This window comes from Lagenorhynchus albirostris, chromosome X, assembly GCF_949774975.1.
Source record: "Lagenorhynchus albirostris chromosome X, mLagAlb1.1, whole genome shotgun sequence".
Taxonomy (NCBI): Eukaryota; Metazoa; Chordata; class Mammalia; order Artiodactyla; family Delphinidae; genus Lagenorhynchus; species Lagenorhynchus albirostris.
This window is the reverse complement of record NC_083116.1, coordinates 35838388-35865856: the sequence shown is the minus strand read 5'-3', so window position 1 is coordinate 35865856 and position 27469 is coordinate 35838388. Positions and strand designations below refer to the sequence as shown.

The 27469-nt window shown below is 40.3% G+C and overlaps 1 protein-coding gene across 4 annotated transcripts in view; it reads right to left on the bottom strand.

Annotated features, from left to right (window-relative positions):
* CHRDL1 (chordin like 1) overlaps nt 1–26583 on the bottom strand; it is a 115315-nt gene extending 88732 nt beyond the window's left edge. For 2 of the 4 annotated variants that reach the window (XM_060136987.1, XM_060136991.1), the window contains exons 1-2: nt 26342–26580; nt 23047–23195 (exon numbers count right to left, since the gene is read on the bottom strand). In XM_060136987.1, coding sequence (XP_059992970.1) covers nt 23047–23195; nt 26342–26493 — 301 coding nt within the window. In that variant the 5' untranslated portion in view covers nt 26494–26580. Of the gene's footprint in view, nt 1–23046; nt 23196–26341 lie in introns of all 4 variants that reach the window. The other 2 variants (XM_060136989.1, XM_060136988.1) reach the window with 2 other exon arrangements.
* Nucleotides 26584–27469: the final 886 nt, after the last annotated feature.

Below are 27469 nucleotides of genomic sequence, written 5' to 3'. Positions count from 1 at the left end.
AGGAGATAGAATATGCCGGTTAGAAAACATGGACCAATCGCAAAATCCAAAGGCAATCACAGGTTCCATCCATTTTAGTGTACATCAAGAGAAGAGGCATAGGGAATATTTCTAGAAGCCCTATGATGGCTCAGTATTTTACATGCTTTCCTTATTTGATTCTACAATGACCCAGTAAGGTAGGCACTATTAGTCTCATTTTATAGGTGAAGGAAATCAAGAGTCATATAACTAGTTAGTAACTGACATGAGACTCAAACTCAGGTTTGCCTGACAGTGAAGCCAAAATCGTGACTACTGCTATTATAATGGTAAGATAAGGGAGCATGCCGTGTGTCTTTTTGGAAAAGGCTGTGCTACCTTGCTTTAGAAATGGAAGCTAATGTCTGAAATGCTGATCTATCAGAACATTCTCAGAGCTGCCTGCTGGTGGTGTAGAGTGATGAATTAAACACATTGTGTTAGGTCCCTATAAAAGGCTTTGCTCACACATGCTAACATCATTCCATCATTAAACAAATATTTGGGCATTTGATCTTTGTTAGGCACTATGCTAAGTGCTGGGGATAAAATGCTGAGCAGAAACACACACAGTCCTTGTTCTCATTCAACGTATAGACTTCTTGCTTAAACAATTCTCAATTAACTGAAAGTAATGTCTCCTTCCCCTTTGCTGGAATATAATTTTTGATAGCCACAGCTTATCTTGTACCATAGTTACTTGAGCACATACTGTGTTACTCGTCTTATTTTACATCTCTCATTTCTCCATTAAGGTAAAAGGTCCTCGAATGTAGAAAACATTTATTCTTCACTCTCCATCTATCACATGGCCCAGCACACTGTGGCCAATAACTGTAAGCAACTGACAAATGACTAGTAAATGAATTTCCAAATCATGTGGTTTGTCTTCCAATCCCATCCTCTTCTGTCTCCTGCTTCCCATCCTCCTTCCCACCATACAAGGTCAAAATAAACTGAGACACCTCTTGTTGCAAACACATTAATTTCCCCACACACTCCCCAGCAGATACTGCCTTGATGATCAAAATGGAAAGAATAAAGAAAAGACAGATAAGCAAGAAACAGGAAGAAGATATCTCCCACAAATAAATGATTAATATAAATACAATGTTAGCATCTGGAATATTTTCCATTCATTCAAATCGATAAGTAAAGGACCAACCAAACCAATAGAAAAATGATCTAAGCACATGAAGAGCAATTTAGAGAAGAAATGAGAGCAGGCAATAAACAGGAAAATATGTTCAACCTCATTAGTAATCAGAGATTCAAATGAAAACTACACTGAGATAAATGTCACTTATTGCTTCAAAGACCCTCTGTGGTCCTTTCCGGCTTCCCACAAGATAAATTCATTTTTACTTTTCAAATCTTTATTTCCAAGTTCTTCAGGACGATGAACTGGGAGTCAGAAAATCTGGGTCTGAATCCTAACTAGCTCTAGTTGTGTGGCATCGAGCAAGTCATTTAACTCTGTCAGTCTCAATTTTCAGCATCTAAGAGACATGGATTACATGTTTCTCAAGCAAATGTTGAAGAATTAGATAAAGCTCTTTGTAAATTATAAAGTGCTACAAAACGTAGAGTGTTATTTTATAATAATTGATTATTTTCTAATTAGAAAGGTAATGGCTGCTCAGTGTAGAAAATTGGAAAACACAGAAAAAGGAAAAATAAAAATGTAAAAGTATATAGAAAAAAAAGAAACATTCCATTCACACAATTCCAGCACAAGAAGAAACCACTTTTAATATGTTGGTAATTCATACATTGCCTGTGGATTGAAGGAAAAAATCAAAAGAGAAATTAGGAAGTATTTAATAATTTAATAATAATTATAATAATTTAAAGTATCTAGTAATTTAAAAGAAAATAAAAACACAGCATATCAAAATTAGTGGGATTCAACTAAAGAAGTACTTAGAGGGAAATTTATATCACTAAGTACCTATATTAGAAAAGGGGAACAAGCTCAAATCAATGCCTTAAGAAACTAGAAAAATGCAGAACAAAATAAACCAAAAGTAAATAGAAGGAATGAATAATAAAAAACAGAAGTCAATGAAATTGAAAACAAAATCAATAGAAAAAAATGAATGAAACCAGAACCTGGTTCTCTAAGACAATCAATAAAATTGATAAACTTCTAGCAAGACTAACAAAGATAAAAAGAGAGAAGATGCAAATTACTAATACAGGGACAAAAGAGAGGTCTTTATTATAGATGCTACAGATATTAAAAGGATAAAAGGGAGATATTATGAATAATTTTATACCAGTTAACATCTTAGATGAAATGGATGAATTATTTGAAAGACACAATTACCAAAGCTTACTCAAGGAAAGATAGATAATCTGAATAGTCCTACATCTTCTAAAGAAAGACAAAAAAGCAGCATATCCAAAACAATTTTGAAAAAGAAAGATGTTGGAAGACACACACTATGTTATTTCAAGGCAATATAAAACTAAAATGTTCAAGATAGTGTGGTGTTGGAAAAAGGTTAGACAAATATGCCAATGGAATAGGATGGAGAGTCAAAAAACAGACAAGGACCCACACTTATGGGTCTACTGATTTTCAACAGAGGCTTACCAAAAAACTGAGTAGAAAGTACACAAAGTTCCCATATATCCCCTCTTCACGTCACCCCCACTTTTTCCTGGCATTAAGGTCTTGCATTAGTGTGGTACATTTGTTACAATTAATGAACCGATACTGATATATTAATATTAAATAAAGTACATAGTTTACATGAGAACTCACTCTTTGCATAGTTCTATGTGTTATGACAAATGTATAATGACATATACCCACCATTATAGTATCATACAGAATAGTTTCACTGCCCTAAATATCCCCTACTCTGCCTATTCATCTTTCCCCCACTCCACTCCCACAATGCCTGAAAACCACTGACTTTTTACTGTCTCTATAGTTTTGTCTTTTCCAAGATGTCATATAGTTGGAATCATAGAGTATGCAGTCTTTTTAGACTGGCTTCTTTCACTTAGCAGTATGCATTTAAGATTCCTCTAAGTCTTTTCATGGCTTGACAGCTCATTTATCATTGAATAATATTCCGTTGTACGGATGTACAGCTTGTTTCTCAATTCACCTGTTGAAGGACGTCTTGGTTGCTTCCAATTTTTGGAAATTGTGAATAAAGCTGCTAAAAACACTTGTGTGCAGGTTTCTGTGTGGCATAAGTTTTCAACTCATTTGCATAATACCTGGGAGTGTGGTTGCTGGATTTTAGAGTAAGGCTACATCTAGCTTTTTAAGAAACTACCAAACTGTCTTCCAAAGTGACTGTACCATCTTGCACTCCCTCGAGCAATGAATGAGAGTTCCTGCTGTCTCCACATTCTAATAGGTGTGCAGTGGTATCTCATTTGTTGTTTGAATTTGCAATTCCCTGATGACATTTGCAATTGAGCATCTTTTCATATACTTGTTTGCCAGGTATGTATCTTCTTTGGTGAGGCATCTGTTTAGCTCTTTTGCCCATTTATTAATTGCATTGTTCATTTTCTTATTGTTGAGTTTTAAGAGTTACTTGTATATTTTCAGTACAAGTCCTCTATCAGAGATGCATTTTGCAAATATTTTCCCTCAGTCTGTGGCTTGTCTTTTCACTCTCTTAACAGTGTCTTTGGCACAGCAGAATTTTTCACTTGTAATAAAGTCCAGTTTATCAACTTATTCTTTCATGGAGCATACTTTTGTTGTATCTGAAAACTCATTAACAAACCCAAGGTCACCTAGATTTTCTCCTATGTTACTTTCTGGAAGTTTTATAGCTTTGCATTTTAGGTCTTTGATCCACTTTGTAAGTTATTTTTTATGGTCATTTTTTGCACGCAGATGTCTAGTTGTTCCAGTACCATTTGTTGAAAAGAGTATCCTTTTTCCAATGAATTGTCCTTGATCCTTTTGTTGAAGATCAGTTGACTATATTTGTGTGGGTCTATTTCTGGGCTATGCTCCACTGATCCATTTGTCTATTCTTTCAATGACATCACATTGTCTAAATCACTATAGCTTCATAGCAAGGCTTGAAGTTGGGTAGTTTCAGTTCTCTAACTTTGTTGATGTTCTTCAATATTGTGTTGGCAATTTTGGGTCTTTTGCCTTTCCATTAAACTTCAGAGTTACTTTGTTGATTTCCACAAAGTAAATTGCTAGGATTTTGAATGGTATTGTATTGAATCTATAGATCAAGTCATGAATTACTGGTATCTTAACAATACTGAGTATTTCTATCCATGAACATGGAATCTCTTTCCAGTTATTTGATTTCTTTCCTGAGAGTTTTGTAGTTTTCCTCATATAGATCTTATACACATTCTGCTAAATTTATATCTAAGTATTGCATTTTTGGGTGCTAATGTAAATGGTATTGTTTTTAATTACAAATTCCAATTGTTCATTGATAGTATATAGGAAAACAATTGACTTTCATATATTAACCTCATATCCTTAAACCTTCCTATAACTGCTTGTTAATTTTAGGAGGGTGTTTTGGTTGATTCTTTGGGATTTTTAAAATAATCATGTCATCTGCTAGCAAAGGTAGTTTTATTTCCTCCTTCCAAATATGTATACACTTTATTTCCATTTCCCACCTTATTGCATTAGTTAGGACTTCCAGTACAACAATGAATAGGAATGGTGAGAGGGACACCACTGCCTTGTTCTTGATCTTAGGGGCAAAACATACAGCTTCTCTCCATTGAGTGTGGTATTAGCTGTAGATTTTTTTATAGATGGTCTTTATGAAGTTGAAGAAGTCCCCCTCTATTTCTCGTCTGCTGTATAGTGTTGGCTTTTGTCAAATGGCTTTTCTGCAGCTATTGATATCATCCTGTAGTTTTTCTTTTTTAGCCTATTGATGTGATGGATTATATTAATTGATTTTTCAATGATGAAACAGCCTTGCATACCTGGAATAAATCCCACTTGACTGGATTTGTCCTACATTGTTTGATTCAATTTCCTAAAATTTTGTTGAGGATTTGGGCATGGGAGATATTACTCTGCAGTTTTCCTTTCTTATCATGTCTTTGTCTGCTTTTGGTATTAGAGTAATACTGGTCTCATAGAATGAGTCAGAGAATGTTCTCTCTGTTTCTATCTTCTGAAACCGATAGTAGAGTGGTACTGGTATTATTTCTTCCTTAAATGTTTGGTAAAATTCACCAGTACATCATGGCGTGGTGCTTTCTGTTTTGGAAGATTGTTAATTTCTTTAACAGATATAAGCCTATTCAGATTGTCTATTTCTTCTTGTGTGAGTTTTGGTTGGTTGTATCTTCCCAGGTACTGGTAAGTTTCTTCCTAAGTTATCACTATGATGGCATGGAGTTGTTCATAACATTTTTTATTATGCTTTTGGTAGTAGTGATGGCCTTTCTTTCATTTCTGATATTAGTAATTTGTGCCTTCTCTCTCTTTTTCTTAGTTAACCTGACTAGAGGTTTAATCTATTTTATTGATCTTTTCAAAGAACCAGTTTTTGGTTTCACTGATTTTTCTCTATTGTTTTCCTGGTTCACTTTCATTGATTTCTGCTTTAATTTTTAAAAATTTATTTTCTTCTGCTTACTTTGGGTTTGATTTACTCTTCTTTTTCTAGTTTTCTAAGGTGGAAGCTTAGATTATTGATACTAGGTCCTGTTTTTTTCCCTAATATATTAATTCTATGCTATAAATTTCCCTCTAGGCACTGCTTTCACTATATCCCATGAATTTTTATGAATTATATTTTTATTTTCATATAATACAAAATATTTTGAAACTTCACTTGAGACTTCTTTGACCTATGTGCTATTTGGAAGTATATTGTTTAATCTCTAAATATTTTGAGATTTTACAGGTATCTTCCTGTTATTGATTTTTTAGTTTAATTCCAGTGTGTTCTGAGAGCATACTTCGTATAACTTATATTCTTCTAAATTTGTTAAGGTGTGTTTTATGACCCATGAATGTGGTCTATTTCGGTGAATGTTTCATGTGAGCTTGAGAAGAATGTGTATTCTACTGTTGTTGGATGAAATACTCTGTAGATGACAATTAGATCCAGTTGATTGATGGCGTGGTTCAGTTTAACTATACCATTACTGATTTTCTGCCTGCTGGATCCTGTTAATTACTAATAGAGGGGTGTAAAAGTCTCTAATTATAATAGTGGATTTGTCTGTATCTTCTTGCAGTTCTGTCAGTTTTTGCGTCGCATATTTTAATGTTCTGTTAGGTATACACATAATTTTCCTTGCTCTGAAGTCTACTTTGTCTGAAAGTAATATAGTTACTCCCACTTTCTTTTGATTAGTATGTGTTAGCATGCTATATCTTTTTCCATCCCTTTACTTTTCATCTATATATATCTTTATATTTAAAGTGTGTTTCTTGTAGACAACATATAGTTGGGTCTTGTATTTTCATAATCCACTTTTTGATAGTCTGTTTTTTAATTGGTGTATATAGACCATTCACATTTAAAGTGATTATTGATACAGTTGGATTAAAACTGACCATATTTGGGGCTTCCCTGGTGGTGCAGTGGTTGAGAGTCCGCCTGCCGATGCAGGGGACACGGGTTCGTGCCCCGGTCCGGGAGGATCCCACATGCCGCGGAGGGGCTGCGCCCGTGGGCCATGGCCGCTGGGCCTGCGCATCCGGAGCCTGTGCTCCGCAGCGGGAGAGGCCACAGCAGTGAGGGGCCCGCGTAACGCAAAAAAAAAAAAAAACTGACCATATTTGTGATTATTTTCTATTCATTTCCCTTGATTTTTTTTCTTTGTGTGTGTGCGTATTCCACTCTTTTTCTGCTTTCTCTGGCTTTATTTGAGCATTTTCTATTATTCTATTTTCTCTCCTCTCTTAGCATATCAATAATACTTATTTTTTAAATTTAGTAGTAGTCCTAGAGTTTGCAGTACACATTTACACTAATCTAAATCCACTTTCAAATAACACTATACTGCTTCACAGTTATTGCAGGTACTTAATAGTAGAGTATTCCCAATTCCTCTCTCCCATCCTTTATAAAATCATTGTCATTCATTTCACTTTTCCATCAACTATAATCACTCAGTACACTGTTGCTATTATTATTTTGAACAAACTTTATTCTGTTAGATCAATAAAGAATGAGAAAAATAAAAGATTTTTTCTGACCTTCATTTATTCCTTCTCTAACACTCTTCCCTTCTTTATATAGATCTGAGTTTCTAACGTATATTATTTGCCTTTTTCCTGAAGAATTTCTTTTAATATTTCTTGCAAGGCAAGTTGATTGGTGAAAATTTCCTTCAATTTCTGTTTGTCTGAGAAAATCCGTATTTCTCATTGACTTTTGAAGGACAGTGTTGCTGGATACAGAATTCTAGGTTGGTGGATTTTTTCTTTCAACAATTTTTTTTTAATAAATTTATTTATTTATTTTTGGCTGCGTTGGGTCTATAGTTTTCTACAGTTTTAGAAGTTTTAGCCACAACAATCAGGGAAGAAAAAGAAATAAAAGGAATCCAAATCGGAAAAGAAGAAGTAAAGCTGTCACTGTTTGCAAATGACATGATACTATACGTAGAGAATCCTAAAGATGCTACCAGAAAACTACTAGAGCTAATCAATGAATTTGGTAAAGCAGCAGGATACAAAATCAATGTACAGAAATCTCTTGCATTCCTATACACTAATGATGAAAAATCTGAAAGAGAAATTAAGGAAACACTCCCATTTACCACTGCAACCAAAAGAATAAAATACCTAGGAATAAACCTACCTAAGGAGACAAAAGACCTGTATGCAGAAAACTTTAAGACACTGATGAAAGAAATTAAAGATGATACAAACAGATGGAGAGATATACCATGTTCTTGGATTGGAAGAATCAACATTGTGAAAATGACTATACTACCCAAAGCAACCTACAGATTCAACGCAATCCCTATCCAACTACCAATGGCATTTTTCACAGAACTAGAACAAAAAATTTCATAATTTGTATGGAAACACAAAAGACCCCGAATAGCCAAAGCAATCTTGAGAAAGAAAAGCAGAGCTGGAGGAATCAGGCTCCCTGACTTCAGACTACACTACAAAGCTACAGTCATCAAGACAGTATGGTACTGGCACAAAAACAGAAATATAGATCAATGGAACAGGATAGAAAGCCCAGAGATAAACCCACGCACATATGGTCCCCTTATTTTTGATAAAGGAGGCGAGAATATACAATGGAGAAAAGACAGCCTCTTCAATAAGTGGTGCTGGGAAAATTGGACAACTACATGTAAAAGAATGAAATTAGAACACTCCCTAACACCATACACAAAAATAAACTCAAAATGGATTAAAGATGTAAATGTAAGGCCAGACACTATAAAACTCTTAGAGGGAAACAAAGGCAGAACACTCTATGACATAAATTCTCTGGCATCTTTCAAGATGTTCTCTTTGTCTTTGATTTTCTGTAGTTTAAATATGATATGCTTAGGTGTAGGTTTTCTCATATTTATCTTGCTTTGTGTTCTCTGAGCTCCCTGGATCTGTGCTTTGCTGTTTGTCATTGCTTTTGGAAAATTCTCAGCCATTATTACTTCAAATATTTCTTTTGTTCCTTTCTCCTCTCCTTCTGGTGTTCCTGTTACATACACGTTACACCTTTTGTAATTTTCCCACAGTTCTTGAATATTCTGTTGAATTTTTTAAATTATTTTTTTCAGCTTGGGAAGTTTCTCTTGGCGTATCTTTAGCTCACTGATTCTTTCTTCAATCATGCCCAGTGTACTGATGAGCTCATCAAAAGAATTCTTCATTTCTGTTACAGTGTTTTTGATTTCTCACATTTCTTTTTGATTGTTTCTTAGAGTTTTCATCTCTCTCTTTACATTGCCCATGTACTCTTACATTTTGCCTACTTCTTTCATTAGAGTTCTTAGTACCTTAATCTTATTTATTTTAAATTCCAAGTCTGATAATTTCAAAATGTCTGCCATATCTGAGCCTGGTTCTGACGCTTGATTTTTCTCTTCAGATTGATTTTTTTTTGTCTTTTAGCATGCCTCGTAACTTTTTGTTGAAAGTCAGACATGATGTACTGGGGAAAAGTAACTGAGGTAAGTAGAGCATTAGTGTGAGATTCTATGTTAATCTAGCTAGGAGTTAAGCTAATTTTACTGTTTTTATGTAGCCATGGTGTCAGAGGCTAAAATTTGCCTGATGTCTTTGTTTATCCCCTCCCCACTGTTTTTGGGTTTCCCTAGTTCTCCTTCTTAAATAGTGTCTAAGGCTTGCAGTCCTTTCAATCTCCTGTTATTATACAGGACTCCAATTGATGTGGTAGTAAATTGTGGGGGAAGGAGAAGTGTTCTATAATCGTATAATTAGCTCTCAGTCTTTTAGTGATCCATGTCCCTGAGCTGTGACCTTCAAAAGTGCTAATTAACTTTGCTCCTCCCCATCAATGTAGGTGAGACAGGACGGTTAGTGGAGTTGGGTATATATTCCTTCTTCCAGGTTGGTTAGGCTCTGATAAAACCCAAATCAGGGACTTCGCTGGTGGTGCAGTGATTAAGAATCCGCCTGCCAATGCAGGGGACACGGGTTCGAGCCCTGGGCTGGGAAGATCCCACATGCCAGGGAGCAACTAAGCCTGTGCACCACAGCTACTGAGCCTGTGCTCTAGAGCCCACAAGACACAACTACTGAGTCCACATGGCACAACTACGGAGTCCATGTGCCACAACTACTGAAGCCCGTGTGCCTAGAGCCCATGCTCTGCAACAAGAGAAGCCACTGCAAGGAGAAGCCCATGCACCGGAACGAAGAGTAGCCCCCACTTGCCGCAACTAGAGAAAGCCCCCGTGCAGCAACAAAGACCCAATGCAGTCAAAAAAAAAATAAAAATAAGCAAATAAATTTATTAAAGAAAAAAAAATCAGTTAGGCTCTGGTAAAATCACTTCCCTTGAGGCCAGGCCTTAGTTATGGAGAACAAAGAGCTCTGGGCTTATTTCAAAATGGTTACCTTTTCCCTCCTCTCCCTGAAACAGTTAGGAATTTGTCACCAAACCTGAGAACCTGGTGGGGATTCTGGAGGTAAAACTCATGAAGAAAGAGTTTTTCTCTACCAAGCTAGAACATGCTCCTTTGCCAGCAATTAGTCAATTACCTGCTAAGTGCTCCTACCAGGATCCAGCAGTGGTAACTGTATTAGCCTGTCTTTCCAGTTTTCAGAGTAAAAAACACAAGGCAGTTTGCCCTGTGACCTCAATTTTCTGATTCATTTAAGAGGAGTTGTTGATTTTCACTTCCTTAAGCTTTTTGCTTATGGGAGTGACAACTTCGAAGCTCTTTACGTGTCAGACCAAAAACTGGAAGTTCTTTCTAGTCTCTAGTCTCTTTTCTGTGCATAAAGGTGTATAAAGTCTTTTATTATAAAATTAACAGCATATACAATATACTGGGTTGGCCAAAAAGTTCGTTCCGTTTTCCCATTAAAGTTTTCCCGTTATGGGAAAACCCGAACAAACTATTTGGCCAACCCAGTACATTTTGTAAACTACATTCTAAAATTAACACATTGTGGACGTTTTTGTGCAATTAAATATTTCCCCCATACCACATGCCTAGTAACATGATTCTCCACTAACACAGCTGAACCATAATTTCTTAACCCATCCCCTATTTGGGGGTATCAAATTGTTTCCTTCTCTTTCTTTTTAAAAAAATTCCATGAAAAATATCCTCGTATATAAGGACTTCCCTGGCAGTCCAGTGGTTCAGGCTCTGCACTTCCACTGCATGGGGCCCGGGTTCGATCCCTGGCCAGGGAACTAAGATCCCACATGCCATGTGGTGTGGCCAAAATATAAATAAATTAAAAATATATATGTTCTTGGATATAAACCAGTGTATGCAATACTGGTTATTTTCTTAATATAAATCCTTAGAAGTAGATTTATTGGGTCAAAGGTTTTCAATGCTTTTAAACTCCTGATCTACATTGTCAAGCTGCCCTCCAGAGAAGCTACACTAATTTACTTTCCAATTGCAGTGTGTGAAAATGTCCAACACAGGATATTTTAATTGCTTAAAACTTCTCAAATTTGGTGAGGGAAGTGGAAACAATATTTCTTTTTTTCTTTATCAGGAAGGTTGAATACAAACTCATTTCTAGTAAGTATTTTTATTTCCCCTTTTATGATATTACCATTATTATTATTAATATTGTCATATTAAGCTATATTCCTGGACTAAATGCAAGTGCTCAAAACCATTTATTAATTAAAAGAGCTCAGAAAAATCAAAATTACTTTGCAGACATAACTTGTATATTTTTCAGCCAAATCTTAGGAATACAATTTTCTTGGTACACACACAAATTAGACTTCTGCTCCATGGTGTTCTAGAATGGAGCAGGAAAGATTTTTAACAATCCCTGCATCTTTAACTGAGGAGAGACAATCAAGAATTTCCCAAAACAAACATCGAAATGAGGCACCTTTTGCAAACTTCCACATGTTGGTGAGAGGAGAATGACTGTTTCTCTACAATAAATTTATAATGTAAATGACAAACACCTAAGTTATTTGTATTTCATATATACCACTTATCTAGACATTTCAGAAAGAATCTGAATATATGCTTAGAAGCAAATCCATGAAGGAGCCTACTTAAGTGGCATTATTACGCTAGTATAAATTGCCTTACTTGTATGGTTCTTCAGCCACTTATCTTGGATGGAGGTAAGCTAGAAATTACTTTGTCGATTTAAATCCGCATCGCAAAGTACGATGGAAGCTTGTGTCTTATGTATTTGATTCTGGATTATTCTGTCAGAAATAATTAGCTCACTCAGAAGTTGACATCAGATCTACCTACTAAAAATATGAAGTTGGATGAGCTTCCATTATCAGCAATGTGATCTACATGGCTGTGTGATTTATTCCTTTCTTGATGAAAAAGAAATGGGATAATAAAAGATAAGGACCCCTGAAAGATTAAGCAAGCACTAAAATAAGACATGCTGTCAAAATATGGGTTTCAAGTGCATTTACATATTTTTAATACTCACATCCAAATTGTTAAAGATTCTAACTTGCAGGAAAGTCTGTTTCCAAAGGAACAGTATACAGCGATGCCACAAGGAGGGTACTCTTTATATATACCTTTTAAGCAAGTTGCTATCATTTCTCTGAAATATCTTTAAGACAGGTTATTTCATGGACACTATTAAATGGATCCTTTCAGTATACCTGAGCTCACCACTATTCATGAAAAGCACAGATAGGGCTTCCCTGGTGGCACAGCGGTTGAGAGTCCGCCTGCCGATGCAGGGGACACGGGTTCGTGCCCCGGTCCGGGAAGATCCCACATGCCGCGGAGCGGCTGGGCCCGTGAGCCATGGCCGCTGAGCCTGCGCGTCCGGAGCCTGTGCTCCGCAACAGGAGAGGCCACAACAGTGAGAGGCCTGCGTACCGCAAAGAAAGAAAACAAAAAAAACCCCACAGATAATTCAAATAACTTGCTTCAGCCAATAGATTCTGTTTGTCCCAAATTCAGCCTTTAAATAGTATTGGTAGACAATGTGTGAAACTGAGTGATCTAAATTTTCCTGCTCCAAATTTGGCTCAAAGGCTAAGGAAGTAGATGATAAATGTAAAAAGGAGCCAAGGAACCAGGTCCTGAAAAACATAGAACCAGATGAGAATGATGATAATAGTAATAACGAAAACAACAACAAAATTTGTTGAACACTTCCTATGAGCCAGGCTCTGTTCTAAGGGTTTTACATCCATAAATTCACTAAATTCTCACCACAACCCTACAAGGTAGATCACATTATTAGCTCCATTTTACAGATGCGGAATCTGAGGCACAGGGAGGTTTGGTAACATGCCTAAGTTGACATGACTAGTCAATGTACGGAGCTGGAATTCAAACCTAAGTAGTCTGGCCTCAGAGCCAAGGACTGGAACCACTATAGCATTTTGCCTGTCCTGCTACATTGTTGTAAGGTGCATGTCACCCACTTGTAGAACTTGAAAAATAATGGGCTTCCACACATTCTTGCCTCACTTTTTCTCAAGATACCCTTCCACCCTACCTCTGAGACGCAGCTTTGCTCACCTTTTAAAGAATAAGCTGCTGTCTGTAGTGAAGTCAAGTCATGCTCAAATAGATTATATGAGATGGTACAGCTGGCAGACTGCATTTTGCATTTTTTTTGGTATCCATCTCAATGATAAATCATAAAGTATGAAATAGTGCCCATGCTCTCAAAGGCTATGAAATCTAGTTGGGAAGCCAAGAGTACCCCAGCTAAAGGTTCTTTTTCATTCTCTTTATACCTATCAGCACTTTCCTCATAATACTCACATGGCATTTATCTCATATTACGATACTAGTGTCTTACAAACTATGCATCTTGAGGATGAAAATATCTTACTCAAACACTAACTTCAGAGAGAAACCCGACCATAAATGCAAATATAATGGTCTTCATCAAGTACCTTGGTCCTATTACCTCAGAAACATGGGATTTTGCCAATTATGCCCCGGACAGAAATCCACTTATTTCTGGAAGGAGCAAATTCAGGAACTGAAGGCAGAGACAAGGAGCTAAACAGTAACATCACTGGTGCTATTAAACAATGCTTCTGTAATTACTGACACTGTTTTTTTTCTATTACATAGCAAAAGTAAACACTATAATCTTTAAGACATTTTTTTACCGTGGCTGTCCAAGATTGAGCGGTTAGCACAATTATAGCTGATCTCTCCGTGAGTACACCGAACAATGATCAATTTTCAGAAACTACGATAAAGTCCATTTCAGCACATGCTTCTAAGTCTGAACTTTTAAAAACTTTTTGCCGTCACCCAGGAGTGAATTTCATGAGTTACACAGCATCATTGACCACACCTAAAGTTCCAGTGTATCATCTTGGACAAGAAGCACAAGTGAGCTGATTTGACTGAAACAATGATGCCTCGCCAACTTTTAGGAGATATAGGCAAGAAAAGTAAGCTTATCACTTGCCAGTACCTGAGAGATACCAGCTGGAGAATTCATGACTTACCACTAACTCATGGTATCTGTTGAGTAGAACTTGATCCCAAAGGAATTCCAACTAACATTTGAGATGGACCTTCAACCTGCATCATCATAGCTATTTTTCAAATGGTTCAGCTGGCCCTAATTAAAAGTGGCAATCCCTGCTACTTTAGGGGGTCCTGTTAACAGAAACAATGACGACAAAAAGTAAACAACAGAGATGTGCCACTATGCCATCAGTGTTTTGCCCAACCATTATTGTCTAGCACCCAGGACTAGGTCAAAAGGTCAATAACTTCATCACCAGTCTAAAGGCAAGAAAATATTCCCACGAGCTGTTTTCGATAAGAGCTATTACCGTAGACACATCATCATGTAAGTATAACAATAATATTTATTTTATTATAACACATACAGTCAGTAGAAAGGGAGAGATGGATCTTTGCTGTTCATTATATGAGAGGACAAATCAAGTAAACAAATTCCTTACGAATTTATTTTTTTAAAAAAAGACTACTATAATAGTGAAGGAAAAATTAAAAGCCCAAGTACTTTCCTTCTGCCATTCATCAAACTTGAAGCAGAATGGAGGAAGGGCAGGATGTAGTAGTTACTACAGAAAAAAAGGGTCCTATTTCTCTAGAAATTGGGTTTCTAGAATTGAAGTCTCAGTCAGATTTCCTCAGGGCTTTAAGACTTCATTTCCAGGCTGTGGAAGGCAATGAAAAAGGAAAGCCAGGAAAAAGCCAAGTTCTTCACTTTGAGTATACAGCTTATTCCTCTTTATCTGGGGGTTAATTACCTTATTCCTATTCGTTGGATCATTCGTCCAAAATCAATTCAACTTAATATATATATTGAGTGGCCTATGCACACCACGGCCTTCCCACTACCTGCCTTTTCTACTAGCTTTTCTATTAGCAGGTGGGCAGACTCAACGAGAAGAAAAGGGTCCATATTTCAAAGAGGTTTGACAGTTGAACAAGGCGACGTTATTGGCTAGGTTGAGAAATGGAGATTTTCCATGAAATTTCAATTCATTGTGCCTATCTCCCATTAACATGGATAACTGGGACTTGATGGTATTCTCATTAGTCTTTACTATGAGGCCATAGGAGATCCTTTTACAGAAAGGCTGTTCAGCTGGTGAAACCTGATCTGAATAATTTTTCTGGCCAAAATCCTCTCTTACTTGTCATCTGGCATAGGACTTTGGGCAAAAATCAAAGCTCTTCTTCGAAGAAAACAAATTGTTTTTTCTATCAGCACCTCAGCTGCACAAGTCTCTGCTAAAAGGGGGTTTACTTTCCGCTTGGTCAAGAATTCAAGTTGTGCTCTTGAACTTTTCACAACAGGATCAACTTTGCATGTTCTGCAACTGGCATCTAAAATATTCAGCTTTCGCTTTAGACAACATGAGTTATATCTCCACTACAGGTGCATTTGAGAGAACCAGTCGTTAATTGGCATAGTAAACCAAATTCACTACAAGATAGTGCTTCATTTTTATAAAACAATATGTATGTACAGCTGAGCATAGAAAAAAACACTAGAAGCCTATATGCCAATTAACCATGATTAACGTAAATGTTGAGATTACCAATGACTTTTGTTTTCCTAATACTTTTATGTACTTCTGAATGTTAAAAAATGAGCATATGGGCCTTCCCTGGTGGCGCAATGGTTAAGAATCCGCCTGCCAACGCAGGGAACACGGGTTTGAGCCCTGGTCCGGGAAGATCGCACATGCCACGAAGCAGCTAAGCCCGTGCACCACAACTACTGAGCCTGCGCTCTAGAGCCCACGAGCCAAAGCTACTGAAGGCCAGGCACCACAGCTACTGAAGCCCGCGCGCCTAGAGCCCACGCTCTGCAACAAGAGAAGCCACTGCAATGAGAAGCCCGCGCCCCTCAAGGAAGAGTAGCCCCTGCTCGCCACAACCAGAGAAAGCCCACGTGCAGCAACAAAGACCCAACAGCCAAAAATAAATAAAGAGCTGCCTCAGGTGTATTTTGTTTTAAAAATGAGCATCTGTTTTTTGTTTTGTTTTGTTCTGGTTTGGTTTTTTTGCGGTACGCGGGCCTCTCACTGTTGTGGCCTCTCCCGCTGCGGAGCACAGGCTCCGGACGCGCAGGCCCAGCGGCCATGGCTCACGGGCCCAGCCGCTCCGCGGCATGTGGGATCCTCCCGGAACGGGGCACGAACCCGTGTCCCCTGCATCGGCAGGCAGACTCTCAACCACTGCGCCACCAGGGAAGCCCTGAGCATCTGTTTTTAAATAGAAAAAATAACGTTAATATAAACTTTGCTTAGGGCATCTGATAATTGACAATCCAATCTAGTAGACATATTAAACAACCATTTGTATAACATTTATATGTTCTAGCCTTCAATTAACTTATATCATCCAAAGTTAAAATATCTGGGCCACTTTTTCTTAGCACTTACAGAGAGACTTTTACTGAGTTAAAATTTAATACTTGCCCTCTTCCTTTACAGAGGGTTAATAAAGAAATGCCGAACACAATTCTTCTCTCTTCTATGAAATTAAGGTTACAGTTGGTGTCTTTGTACCACCCAGAATGTGCTTCTTGCAAACATCCCATCATTAATACTGTTTGAGTAAGTGGGAGGTGGGAAATAAATCTCTATAGATGAAACTATAATTTTCTCTTGCCCACCAATGGAAACTTTCTCTTTTTATCTTTTCAGGAATCATAAGCCAATTTAGAATGTGAATAATGTACCAAAGCAGGTGTTAAGAACATCTACCCTTTCTACTTTCCTCAGATTGCCTCCATTTTTTTTCATCTTTTAGAAAGTCATCTTGCAACTATTGTTTCATGTATAACCTGTATCTAATTTTTTTAGAAGTAGGCAGGCTATAAATCTTAAATGAATAAAATACTCTTTGCAACAATCTTGTGTCAATGATAAAAGTCCGGGTATGCTCCAAGTATCTAAAACCAGAGCCTTGGTTTCCCTTGTCCCACCTCCCCAACCCCTATTCTGGCATCCTTTAGTTTGCTGTCCAGAAAGCAAGAATTCCTCTCAGTTAGAGAGTAGAGAATCTTTAGTTCAGAGAGAGCATGAATGACTCAACCAATACCACACAGCAAGCAACAGAACTGACCAGAAACCAGGTCCCCTGACTTAAAGCACAGTCCACTCGCCATTAGACTATGAGGACATTCCAATCCTACTGAGAAGTCAGGGAAATCTAAGAAGCGCGGACATAAAGGCACATATTTTTAACCTTCCTCACAAATTTCCTTTGGCTTAGCTTATTTAGGTTCCAGAATAACTTTAGTCCTAGTCTCTGTCTTTTAACTCCCGAATAGTATACTGCCTCTCTTAGGAATCCTGGTTACAAAGTTCTTTACTCACCTACTCGGATCATCTCATGTGTTAAGTGGCTGCCATGTGCAAAGGACTGGGCTTCTCTTCAAGAGAATGCACTGGCTTCCTCAGAGAACTGCTAGACACACACTGGTGTAGTGAACAGAACACTGAATTTGGAGACCCGGGCTTTCACTTTGGCACTGCCTTGGACTTACTGTCTGGCCTTGTACAAAGTCACCTGACCTCACTGGGTTTCAAGTTTCTCATCTGAAGATTAAGGGGAGAATATCATTTGGCTTGCAAGAGAGTTACTTGAATCGCTACCACTTATTAAAGACTGTGTGCCAGCCACTGTCACAAAGCACTCCATGTGAACAGGCTCATCAGTTCTTCAAATGACCATGTTGATGGTCACTACGCTATTATTTCCCCAACTGTACTGATAAGACCGCTAAAGCTGGAAAGATTAAGCAACGTTCCCAAGGTAAGTAAGAAAGTCATGGAGCTGGGGTTTGTATCTACGTGGACTCCAGAGCTTCCATACCCAACCCCACTGGTTCCCCCCCAGTATAAAAAATAATTATGAACATACTTTGAAAAGCATTAAGCTATCTAATTTTAAGGTATTCTTCATTTATTCTACTTCCATCTATTTAAACCCCTAAGATGTCAACGGGTCTACTCTTCTGCTAGCTTCTTTCTCTTGTCAAAAAATCACCTCGAATCACGTCCAAGTGAGAATCTAGAGGTGGAAAACTCAAGCCTTTCTGGTTGGCTTTCACCATAAAGAGGCTGGGTAGGCTCCATAAGGCCATGATCCCCATGTCTCAAATTTTCTAAGTATCCTCTTCCTTCCCTTCACTCTTCTGGGGACTCGCCCTTCCTGGGAAGTTCAGAGGCCCATTTTCAAGCAAATACAAACGTTGGAAGCTTTTCTCCTGAGGAGAAAAATGAATGAGAATCTAGTCCCTTGGAAGATCCAGCTAACTCACCTTATAAAGCAGGAATGGACGCCATGAAATACACGAACAATTTCTCTCCCCAGGATGACTGCCAGCCTTGGCACAGGCTGGTCCATTTGAAATACATAATTGAATATTCTTAACAACTCAACTCTTCCACCTCACTTTGATCAACAGTTCATTACCTAAGTCAGAATTGCCAAAAGAGGCAAACCCTTCAGCCTGTTTGTCCTATATTTGCATGAATATTAAGCACTGAATGTTATGCTTCTTTGAACATCAAAAGAGCTTCCTGGCCTCTTTTGACTACAACTTTAACAACAGAGCATAATGGAGTTACACAAAGACCTTATCCCGGCTAAAGACCTCAAACCTTGCTGCTTCTGGACAGTAACAAACTTTTATATAAGCCATAAATGGCTCATTCATCCACTGTGATGCACGTCCAGTATTTCCTGGGTTCCTGAACCTGTCTTCCCTCCTGTGAGAGCAAGGGAATTCTGGCTAATTAGCTACTAGTAAGTGGTAGCACCCACTTCTACTTTTCCTTGTGCAAACAGCTTTCTGCAATTGAAGCATTTTCTGCAGACCTCCTCAGACTCTACACCAATTGAGTGAGCATCTTTGACCATAACAGCATCCCCTCTCATTCCACCCTGATGCCTAAAACAGGAGAGCAAACAGGCTACAGAGCATCTGCCTTGACCTAGAAACTTACACTCGAACCAGCCTGTGAAAAATCAAAAACCTTGGCTTCCTTGGGTAAAATGGTATCAGGGAACAAAGAGAGACGGGAAGCTTTATTAACTTTACACTTACATGTTTCCTGAAGTTTTTCTAGTTTTTTTTTTTAATTAAAAAAAAAACCCTCTTTTTACTCCTTCCACCCCCATACCTATACCCTTCTCTAGAACTCGACGGTAGAAATATGGGAAACAAGATGTCCTTTTACTTTAAAGGACTTTTACCTGTTGTAAAAGTAGTATTTGCCAATTGTGGAAACTTTGTAATAAAGAGAAGTACAAAAATGAACAAAAGTAACAGTCGTGCACCTACCACCCAGTGATAAAAAGTTAGTTCCCGGGGCTTCCCTGGTGGCGCAGTGGTTGAGAATCTGCCTGCTAATGCAGGGGACACGGGTTCGAGCCCTGGTCTGGGAAGATCCCACATGCCGTGGAGCAACTAGGCCCATGAGCCACAACTACTGAGCCTGCGCGTCTGGAGCCTGTGCTCCGCAACGACGGAGGCCGCAACAGTGAGAGGCCCGCGCACCGCGACGAAGAGTGGCCCCCGCTTGCCACAACTAGAGAAAGCCCTCGCACAGAAACGAAGACCCAACACAGCCAAAAATAAAAAAATTAATTAATTAAAAGAAGGCTCAACATTAAAAAAAAAATAGTTCCCTATTGCACACCATGCATGAATATAAATTTCAGATAGAACAGAGAATTATGAGTAAAACCCCAAATTATGGAAGCAGTAGAAGAAAATACAAGAATATGGAGTAGGAGGGAATTCCCTCATGGTCCAGTGGTTAGGACTCCTCGCTTCCACCGCAGGGGGCACGGGTTCAATCCCTGGTCAGGGAACTAAGATCCCGCATGCCGCACAGGGCAGCCATAATGGAAATGAATGACAGATCTGACTACAAGAAGATTTAAAACTTCTGTATGGGAAAATACAACTTATACAAAGTTTAAATCAAATGGCAGACTGGGAAAATAATATGTGAAATACAAAAGTTAATAAAAACATTTGATGTTATGTTAATAAATAAGCTTTTGCAAATCAGTAAGACACGCACCCAAATGAAAGCCAATTCAGTGAAGAAATACAATTGAATTAAAAATAATTGAAAAGATACTCCAGTAATAGGAAAGTATCACAACAAAACTGAGATATTATTTCCCCTATTAAACTGGCCCTAAAATACAAGGATTAATAATACTTTCAGTGAAGGAATTAGAAATGGACATGCATACAAAGATGGTGGAAGCATAAATTGATACATTTTTTGAAGGAAATTTGACAGTTCTTACCAAGATTAAAACTGAACATACACTTTGACCTAACAGTTACTCACAAATACTTGCCTAAGTGCCTTAAGACATCCATTAATGCCTTACTTATAGTAACAGCAAAAACTGGATACAACCTAAATATCTACAAATAGGGACTGGTTAAACAAACCATGGCACACTCATATAATTGGGAACTATGTAGACATTAGAAAGAATATGGTACTGTTACACTGCAATGTTCTAACATGGAAAGATGTCCTGGACACACTGCTGAATAAAAGCAGGTTACAGAAAAATATATATATAATATCCAATTTTTGTAAAAGAAAAAACCCTACAGACATGTATATATGTTTTTATAACACACAGAGAAAAGAGTTTGGAAGAACACACAGCAAACTATTAGTAACGGTCATCCCTGGGGAGTGGGATGGGTGTTGAGAGATACAGGTTCTTTATGAAGTTCAGATACTTTCATATCATTTTGTACAATGAATATTATTAATTTTATAATTTAAGAAATTTTAAAATAAGTTAATATAAGCATTTTCAATAAGCAGTGTTTGAATGGTAGCATAATAGTACATTACATGGATCATTTATGTAACCATTCCCCACTGCTTCTAACTTCTCTTAGAGCTGTAATATAAATCTCTGCGCATGTAGTGTGTGTGTGTGCGTCTGTGTGTGTGTGTGTGTGTGTGTGTGTGTGTGTGTGTGTGTGTGTGTATCAAGGCAACATACCTAGGGCATATGCTTTGAGAGTTTCCTTTTAGTGGAGGTAAATTTGCACATGTCTTCGAGACAGTTAGCTTGGGTGTGGCCACAAAGAATGATGCTGAGTGGCTCATTCAGGGAATGACCATGACCTTAGCCTCATTATCTGACTATAAGCCTGAAACACTAGACCAGAACTGGTCCCCTAGGCCATCTGTTACATAATCATTTTGACACCAACTGAATATCAAAGGGGCTTGGGACAGATTCATAAGCAGTAGGAAATGTCAGAGAGTGATAGTTTTGGGGGTCTGTCAATCGTTTTTCAATCATATTTTTTTTGGTTTGTCAGTTAAGCTCTAAGTTGCATGGACAATATTCCTCAATTCTTCACGAATGTGGAAGGCTTCCCAGAAGAGATGGTCTTCTAACAAACAGTTGCAAGCTTCCCCATGCTGCCAGTAAGTCCGTAAGGGAAGTTTCTTCCTAAGAGAGGAAGGATTTTTAAGCCCAGCTGCTTGCGAGTTTAGCTGAGAATGGATGGACAACTTTTCTATCATATCCACTTAAATCAAGGAGGACTTCTGGAAGAGGAGGGTTCTGAGGTCGATTACACATTCAAGTAGAAGGAGAAGGAGGTCCGTTGAGGACTGCAGGAGAAGAGGCTGATCCAAGCTTCCTTAATGATACCGTGTCCTGCTAAACTTCCTGCTGTGCCTCGATCATACTAGATATCACCACGGATTACTCATGTTTAAAAGCCTAATCAAAAGCACTATCGCTCCCAGGAAGGAGACTCACTTTACTATGAAAATCGTAGTGGGGCAGAAACACAGGTAACAATGGAACAGGTTTGGCATTGTTCTCCCTGTCAGCAAGCCTCATGCCTGATATATTTAACTTATGCTGATAAAGGAGATAAATGTTTAAGTGATGGGCTTCAGATGCTGTTTCAGCTCCTACCAAGCATATTTGCACAGTTCCTTCTCATGAATAAGCTCAGTGGAGCAGAGAATGCCCCTCTTGGACCAGTTCCACTTTGTGCTTCTTTTGATGCAGCCAAAAAGGGGAACTAGAGCGATGGCTTTGCCTTCAAATTTAGGGCCAGGGTCCACCTCAGAGGTGGCTGCAAGTGGCCCAAAGAAGGTGAGGCTCACAGTGGGCAAAGGCAAGAAGAAAGTTCCTAACAAGAGCAGCGGTGTCAACGGTTACTCATAAATCTCCCAAATGTGGCTGTGAAGAGGGTTAATTACCCCCCTTTCCTGCCACTCTGCTTTCTCCAATGTGTCAGCCCATCACACGGATCGCTGACTTTCTAGAAATATTCCCTGGCTTTGCGGGGACGTTCCTTTCAATAAATGGCATCCAATTTGCTCACGGTCCCTGGAATCTCAATTTCCTCAAAGGATTTTTCATCTCAACCCAGTTCAAGTGAAGGTTTTTTCCTTCTTCGTTTTTCAGCAGAAGGGAAGAGGCAGAGCCTGCTTTACATTTTTCTTTTTTTTTTCTTTTTCTTTTCGGTGTTATTCTTTTTCATAAACTGAAAACCTTTGCTGAAGAGTCTGAAATTTGGGAAAAAATCCAGCTCATCTGTCAGATATTTCAAGAATTACGTAAAATGGAATGAGATTTGTACAGTTTAGAACAGGAAAAGGAAAATAGGCTAATGTGTCATGTGTCCTATGAGATGAAAACTATATGATAATCAGAAAAACAGCCCCAAATTTAGTTAGCCCGAGTCAAAGCTCTCATTCTTCTACCAACTCACGCATAAACCAGTAACATTCACTTTCTTCTCTTAGAATAATGGCATGGCCACATTTGGGCTAAATCACAATCTCTTCAGATTATAATCACACTTTCAAAGAAATTACAAGAAAGTATCTTGTTTTTTAAACTCAAGACACTTACGTTTTACTTGCTCTGCTTTGCTTCCTTCTAGGAAAAGAAAGAACAGCAACAAGGAGAAGATGTATCTCATGCCTCCCATCTTCCACTTTTTTCTCATTCTGGCCACTGCAAAAGGCAACTTGAAACTTTCGGGGCCCTGGGTACTCAAGCTGTTGGGAAGAAAGCAGAAAAGAAGACTTAGAACAGATCCTCTGGAACTGATGGAGATCTCTGATGCTTAGGCTCCTAACTTGCTGGGGAAAGAGTGCTGGAGAATTTACGTAAGTGCAAGCATTGTTTTTCTGCTAAGAAAAGAGAACTTGCCTCTCCTGTCTTGCAAAGACTGTGGGGAGAAATTCAAGCGGATGAACATACATTCCTATCCAACGCTGAGGCTAAATCCTTGCAGGCAAGTCATAGGAAAGTAAAAATAAATTTTGAAATCCTCATTTCTAAGGGAATTAAAGTTGATTTCTCAAGAGATTTTCTTTGGGAGAAAAGGGAAACTGGGGTTTGCAAAATGGCCATTTTGGCAAACAAAAATAATAGGCAGTGACCCAAACAATTTCTGAAATGAAAGTTAACTGATCTTAGCTTCAAGACTACCGTTATTATTAATCCTTCAGGGATGAGGCACGACTGATCAATGTTTCTCCTGTGTCTCCTATGAGATCTATAAGGAAAAACTCTTCCAATGGGTGATTTGAAAATATTTAAATAATTCGAGAAACACCACATTTCAATCTGGGGTTAACATTGGATGGGAACTGAGCTCAACGATCTTTTCAGAGGGTCCAACCTAAATATTGAGTATAGAGAGCTGGATGGAATGCAAGATGATCATTCTGGAGAGCTGAATTGTCTTTGGGCCGTGATGTGGATGCCACAGCTCTTACTTTAAACGCTATGAAGTTGGCCAGGTAATTTAAAATCCATTGTTTCAAATTATGAGTATGTAAGTAACCAAAGAAAAACTGTCCATAGAGAATAAGTTATGCTATCAGCCAGGCTCTGCAGAACTGGTCTGCCTCTCTACGTCCTCCCTGCTCCTTAAACAAGGATAAATTCTCCTGGGACATGTTCCTAGCCTTCCAAAGACCTGGGTTCTCATGTCTTCGTCCCCTCTGTGAGCTTTTGGTCCAGCTTCAATCACTGGAATGTCTACCTCTGTCCTCTGAGAGTTACCAGGTTCCATTGAAGCAACTCATTTCCACGAACGCTTTAACACAGCTACTCATCCCAGTGAGGTTTCTTCCTGAGCCTACTTTAATAAGCTTATCCCCCAAGCCTCCAAATGAGAAAGATTTTTTTTTAACCGCTGAAATCCAATTTATCACAATCACGTATGGGTCTCGGGGGGGATTTCTGAAACCACGGTTTTCGGGTCTCCCCATGCAAGAACCAACCGGGTTGTTTTTCTTGTACAATGGTTGGGTGATTCGGTGAACGGTAGCATTGCCTCATAATTCAAGCTGGCAAGAAAACGGCTCTTAGAATTTTTTTGCTTTTCTTGGGTCTCAACTAATGGTATGAGCAAAGAGAAAAGTTGGTGACTAGAGAGCAATTAATCTCTTTTGGCGTTCCTGTCATCTGTGTGGCCTCCCCGGCTGTGATGTAGAACATCAGAAAACGAATCTCTTTATAAATAATCACTTTTGATTTACAAGATCCTGAAGTCCTGCCTTTGTATTCTGTGCAGAGCTATAAACCTGGAAGAGTTCCCTCCCCAGGTCTCCGTTCAATTTCTCTTTATCGCTTTAACTTTTTCTTTTGGGGGAGGGGGGCCGTTCAAGACATTTGTTAGGGCTGCAGCAATAAACACCAGCAAGCATTGCTGAGCAAGCATGCCGACTCTTACACTTGCAAAGAGCCAAAATGTCCTTAATTTTTCAAATTACACTTTGACCCAGTTAACTGGAGTTATTTCGGTATTAACTCTCTGTCTGCTTCACACAGGCCGTTGTGCCGTTGAACTTGCACTGGCCCTTTTACAGGTTACTTAGAAATGTAGCCATTGACATATTTTGGGGGCATCCAGGCCCCAACAAGAAAACAACAAAGAAAACAAAATTCTGGGACTAACACTGCGGAGTGGGAGAGGGTGAGTGCGCTTTACAAGAGAACAAGAAACAGGTCAGAACCTAAAGGAATGTATCCATTAAGGTGCCTCACAAAGTTCATTTGCGTCAAGCAAAGGGACCAAGGCTGGGACTGCAAGGCAATCTGGACCATCGAGTGTCAGGGCTCTGTCGGTTCACAGAAGAGGTCTCCTGGGTAGAACAGAATCAGAGACGTTCCCAAAGGAAGGCTAAGGGATGAGCACATGGGCCAGCTCTTCAGGACCCACAGTGTTTCTTTAATCCTGCCGAGAGGCTTCAATGCCCTTGCAATCTCACATTCACTGTCATCTGTGGGGCAGCCTCCAGGGTAGCAATCCTCTTTCCGACAAACAATAAGACACTGGATTCTCAGGCCCGTGTCCATCAGCTAAAATCCTCTCCCCGCTCTACCACCCAACAAGAAAAGCTCGGTTCACTGGTGGTAGGTTGTCACTGAAAAATGGCAGCTTCAGTCCAGGGTGTCTCTGGTCTGAGTCGAGATGCCTTCATCGCTGCTATGACTGAAGAACAATGCCCCGCCATTTGGCTTGCAAAACACCTTTGCTATCTATCATTTCATTTTATTCCCCACAACAACCCCACCTTCAAAATGGGCATCCTGGAGCCCAGAGAACTCAATTGCCCATTCTCAGAAAGTTAGTGGCAGGGCCGGCAGGCACCAGAAGCCAGGCTTTCCAGGCCCTACGTTCTGGCAACACTGCGTTGCTCCCCGAGCCTAGCGTCTCCAACCCAGACGCCAGTGGTCCGGGCCGGAAAATGAGGCAGATGTCCAGAGGGAGCATAGAGGAGCCTCTCGACCAGTCCGCCCTGTTTGGTTAACTTGAGCACGTATGAACTACCTACGGGTCCAGGGCACCTCAGCAAACCAGCAAAAGGCTCGGGACACATGCGATCACTAAGGGGACCGTAGAAACCCGTTAGGTAGCTACCCAAGTGGCCTCCCCGCAGCTCCAGAGCCTGGGACTACGCAGGCCGAGCGAGAGTGGCCAGTGGTGAGTTCGAATCCGGGGGCCTCCGACCTGCCTTGGTCTGGCGCCCTGGGCTCCACCTCCAGCCGGGCCGCGGGCAGCTGTGGCGGAGAGCGGGTTAGGGTGGCAGGTCGGGGAAGTTCTGGGCGCCCTGGGGGAAGACGGCCCACCTGTGCAAAGGCTGGAAAGGAAGGGAGGGGAAACGGGCGCCGGACACCGCTCACTTACCTGGCCACCGGCCTCCTCCGTCTTCCACGCGTGCAAGCGCTCCGAGCTCCCCGGGGCGCTCCTCCGAGGACGAGGACTCGCAGGTTGTGGCGAGAGCTGGAGTGCGCGCGAGGGGGGAGGGGGGACTCAAAAGTGGGTGGGAGGAAAAACATCACCGCCCTCACACCACGAGGGAACAGCGGCTCGCTCGGCTCCCGGGGGCAGAGACAAGGCGCGGGCGCGGCGGCCCGGGGCCACCTGCCCGCCCGCCGCCCGCTCCCCACTTGGCCCGAGAGGCCGGCCGCTCGGCGCGGGCGGGAATTCCGCGAGCAAGCAGCCGCTGCAAGCCCGCACCCTTTCTCCGCCCCGGCACCGCCGCTCTCTCCCCGCTCCCCCGACCCGAAAGTTAAGAAATCGGGAGAAAGTGTGAGGCTCAGCCGGCGACTTTCCCATCACGCAGCGCCCACACGGCACCCCCCTCCTCTGGCTAAGCGAGCGTTGGGGTCTTAAAGGGACCGCACATCTCCTCCCGCCCTTCCACCCGCTCTGCGCTGGATGCACCTAGGAGCTCCCCGCCGCTCGCGCGCGGCCTGAAGACCCCGGCTACCCTCTGACTTCCCCGCTGGAAGCCCGCGACCCCCTCTCCTCCCGCACGACGGCCTCTCTGCGTGCACCTGGCCTGGTCCTGAGCCGGTGCGCGGGTCGCAGGATGAGTTGGCCTCGAAAATTATGCCCTAGCAGGCTGCTTATCATTTCCGGGCATCTCCCAGACCCACGTCGCGGCTAATGAAGTGACCAAGCGTTGGTGCCCTTAAAGGCAGGATGGAGGTGGGTGTGTGTGTGGAAGGACAGGAGACGACTTAGAAACCTGCTTTCGCCCACAGAGGGCTCCTAAGCCCCACGGAAAGGGCCTCCGCTAACTGTTAGGTGTCTTGAAGAAAACTTAAGAGTGGCTCACCACAGCCATCACTGTTCTAAGAGTCCTTAGGATTTTGAGTTGGGTCAGGAACCCATCCTTGAAATCACAATAGCGCTGCTGACGCCTTGGTGAGCCTGGGACAGACTAGTCCAAATTTGTGTTTATTCGATGAAGTATAGTTACAAAGAATTACCAGAATCCTCTAAGGGCCTGAAAGCGTTGCCTCGAGA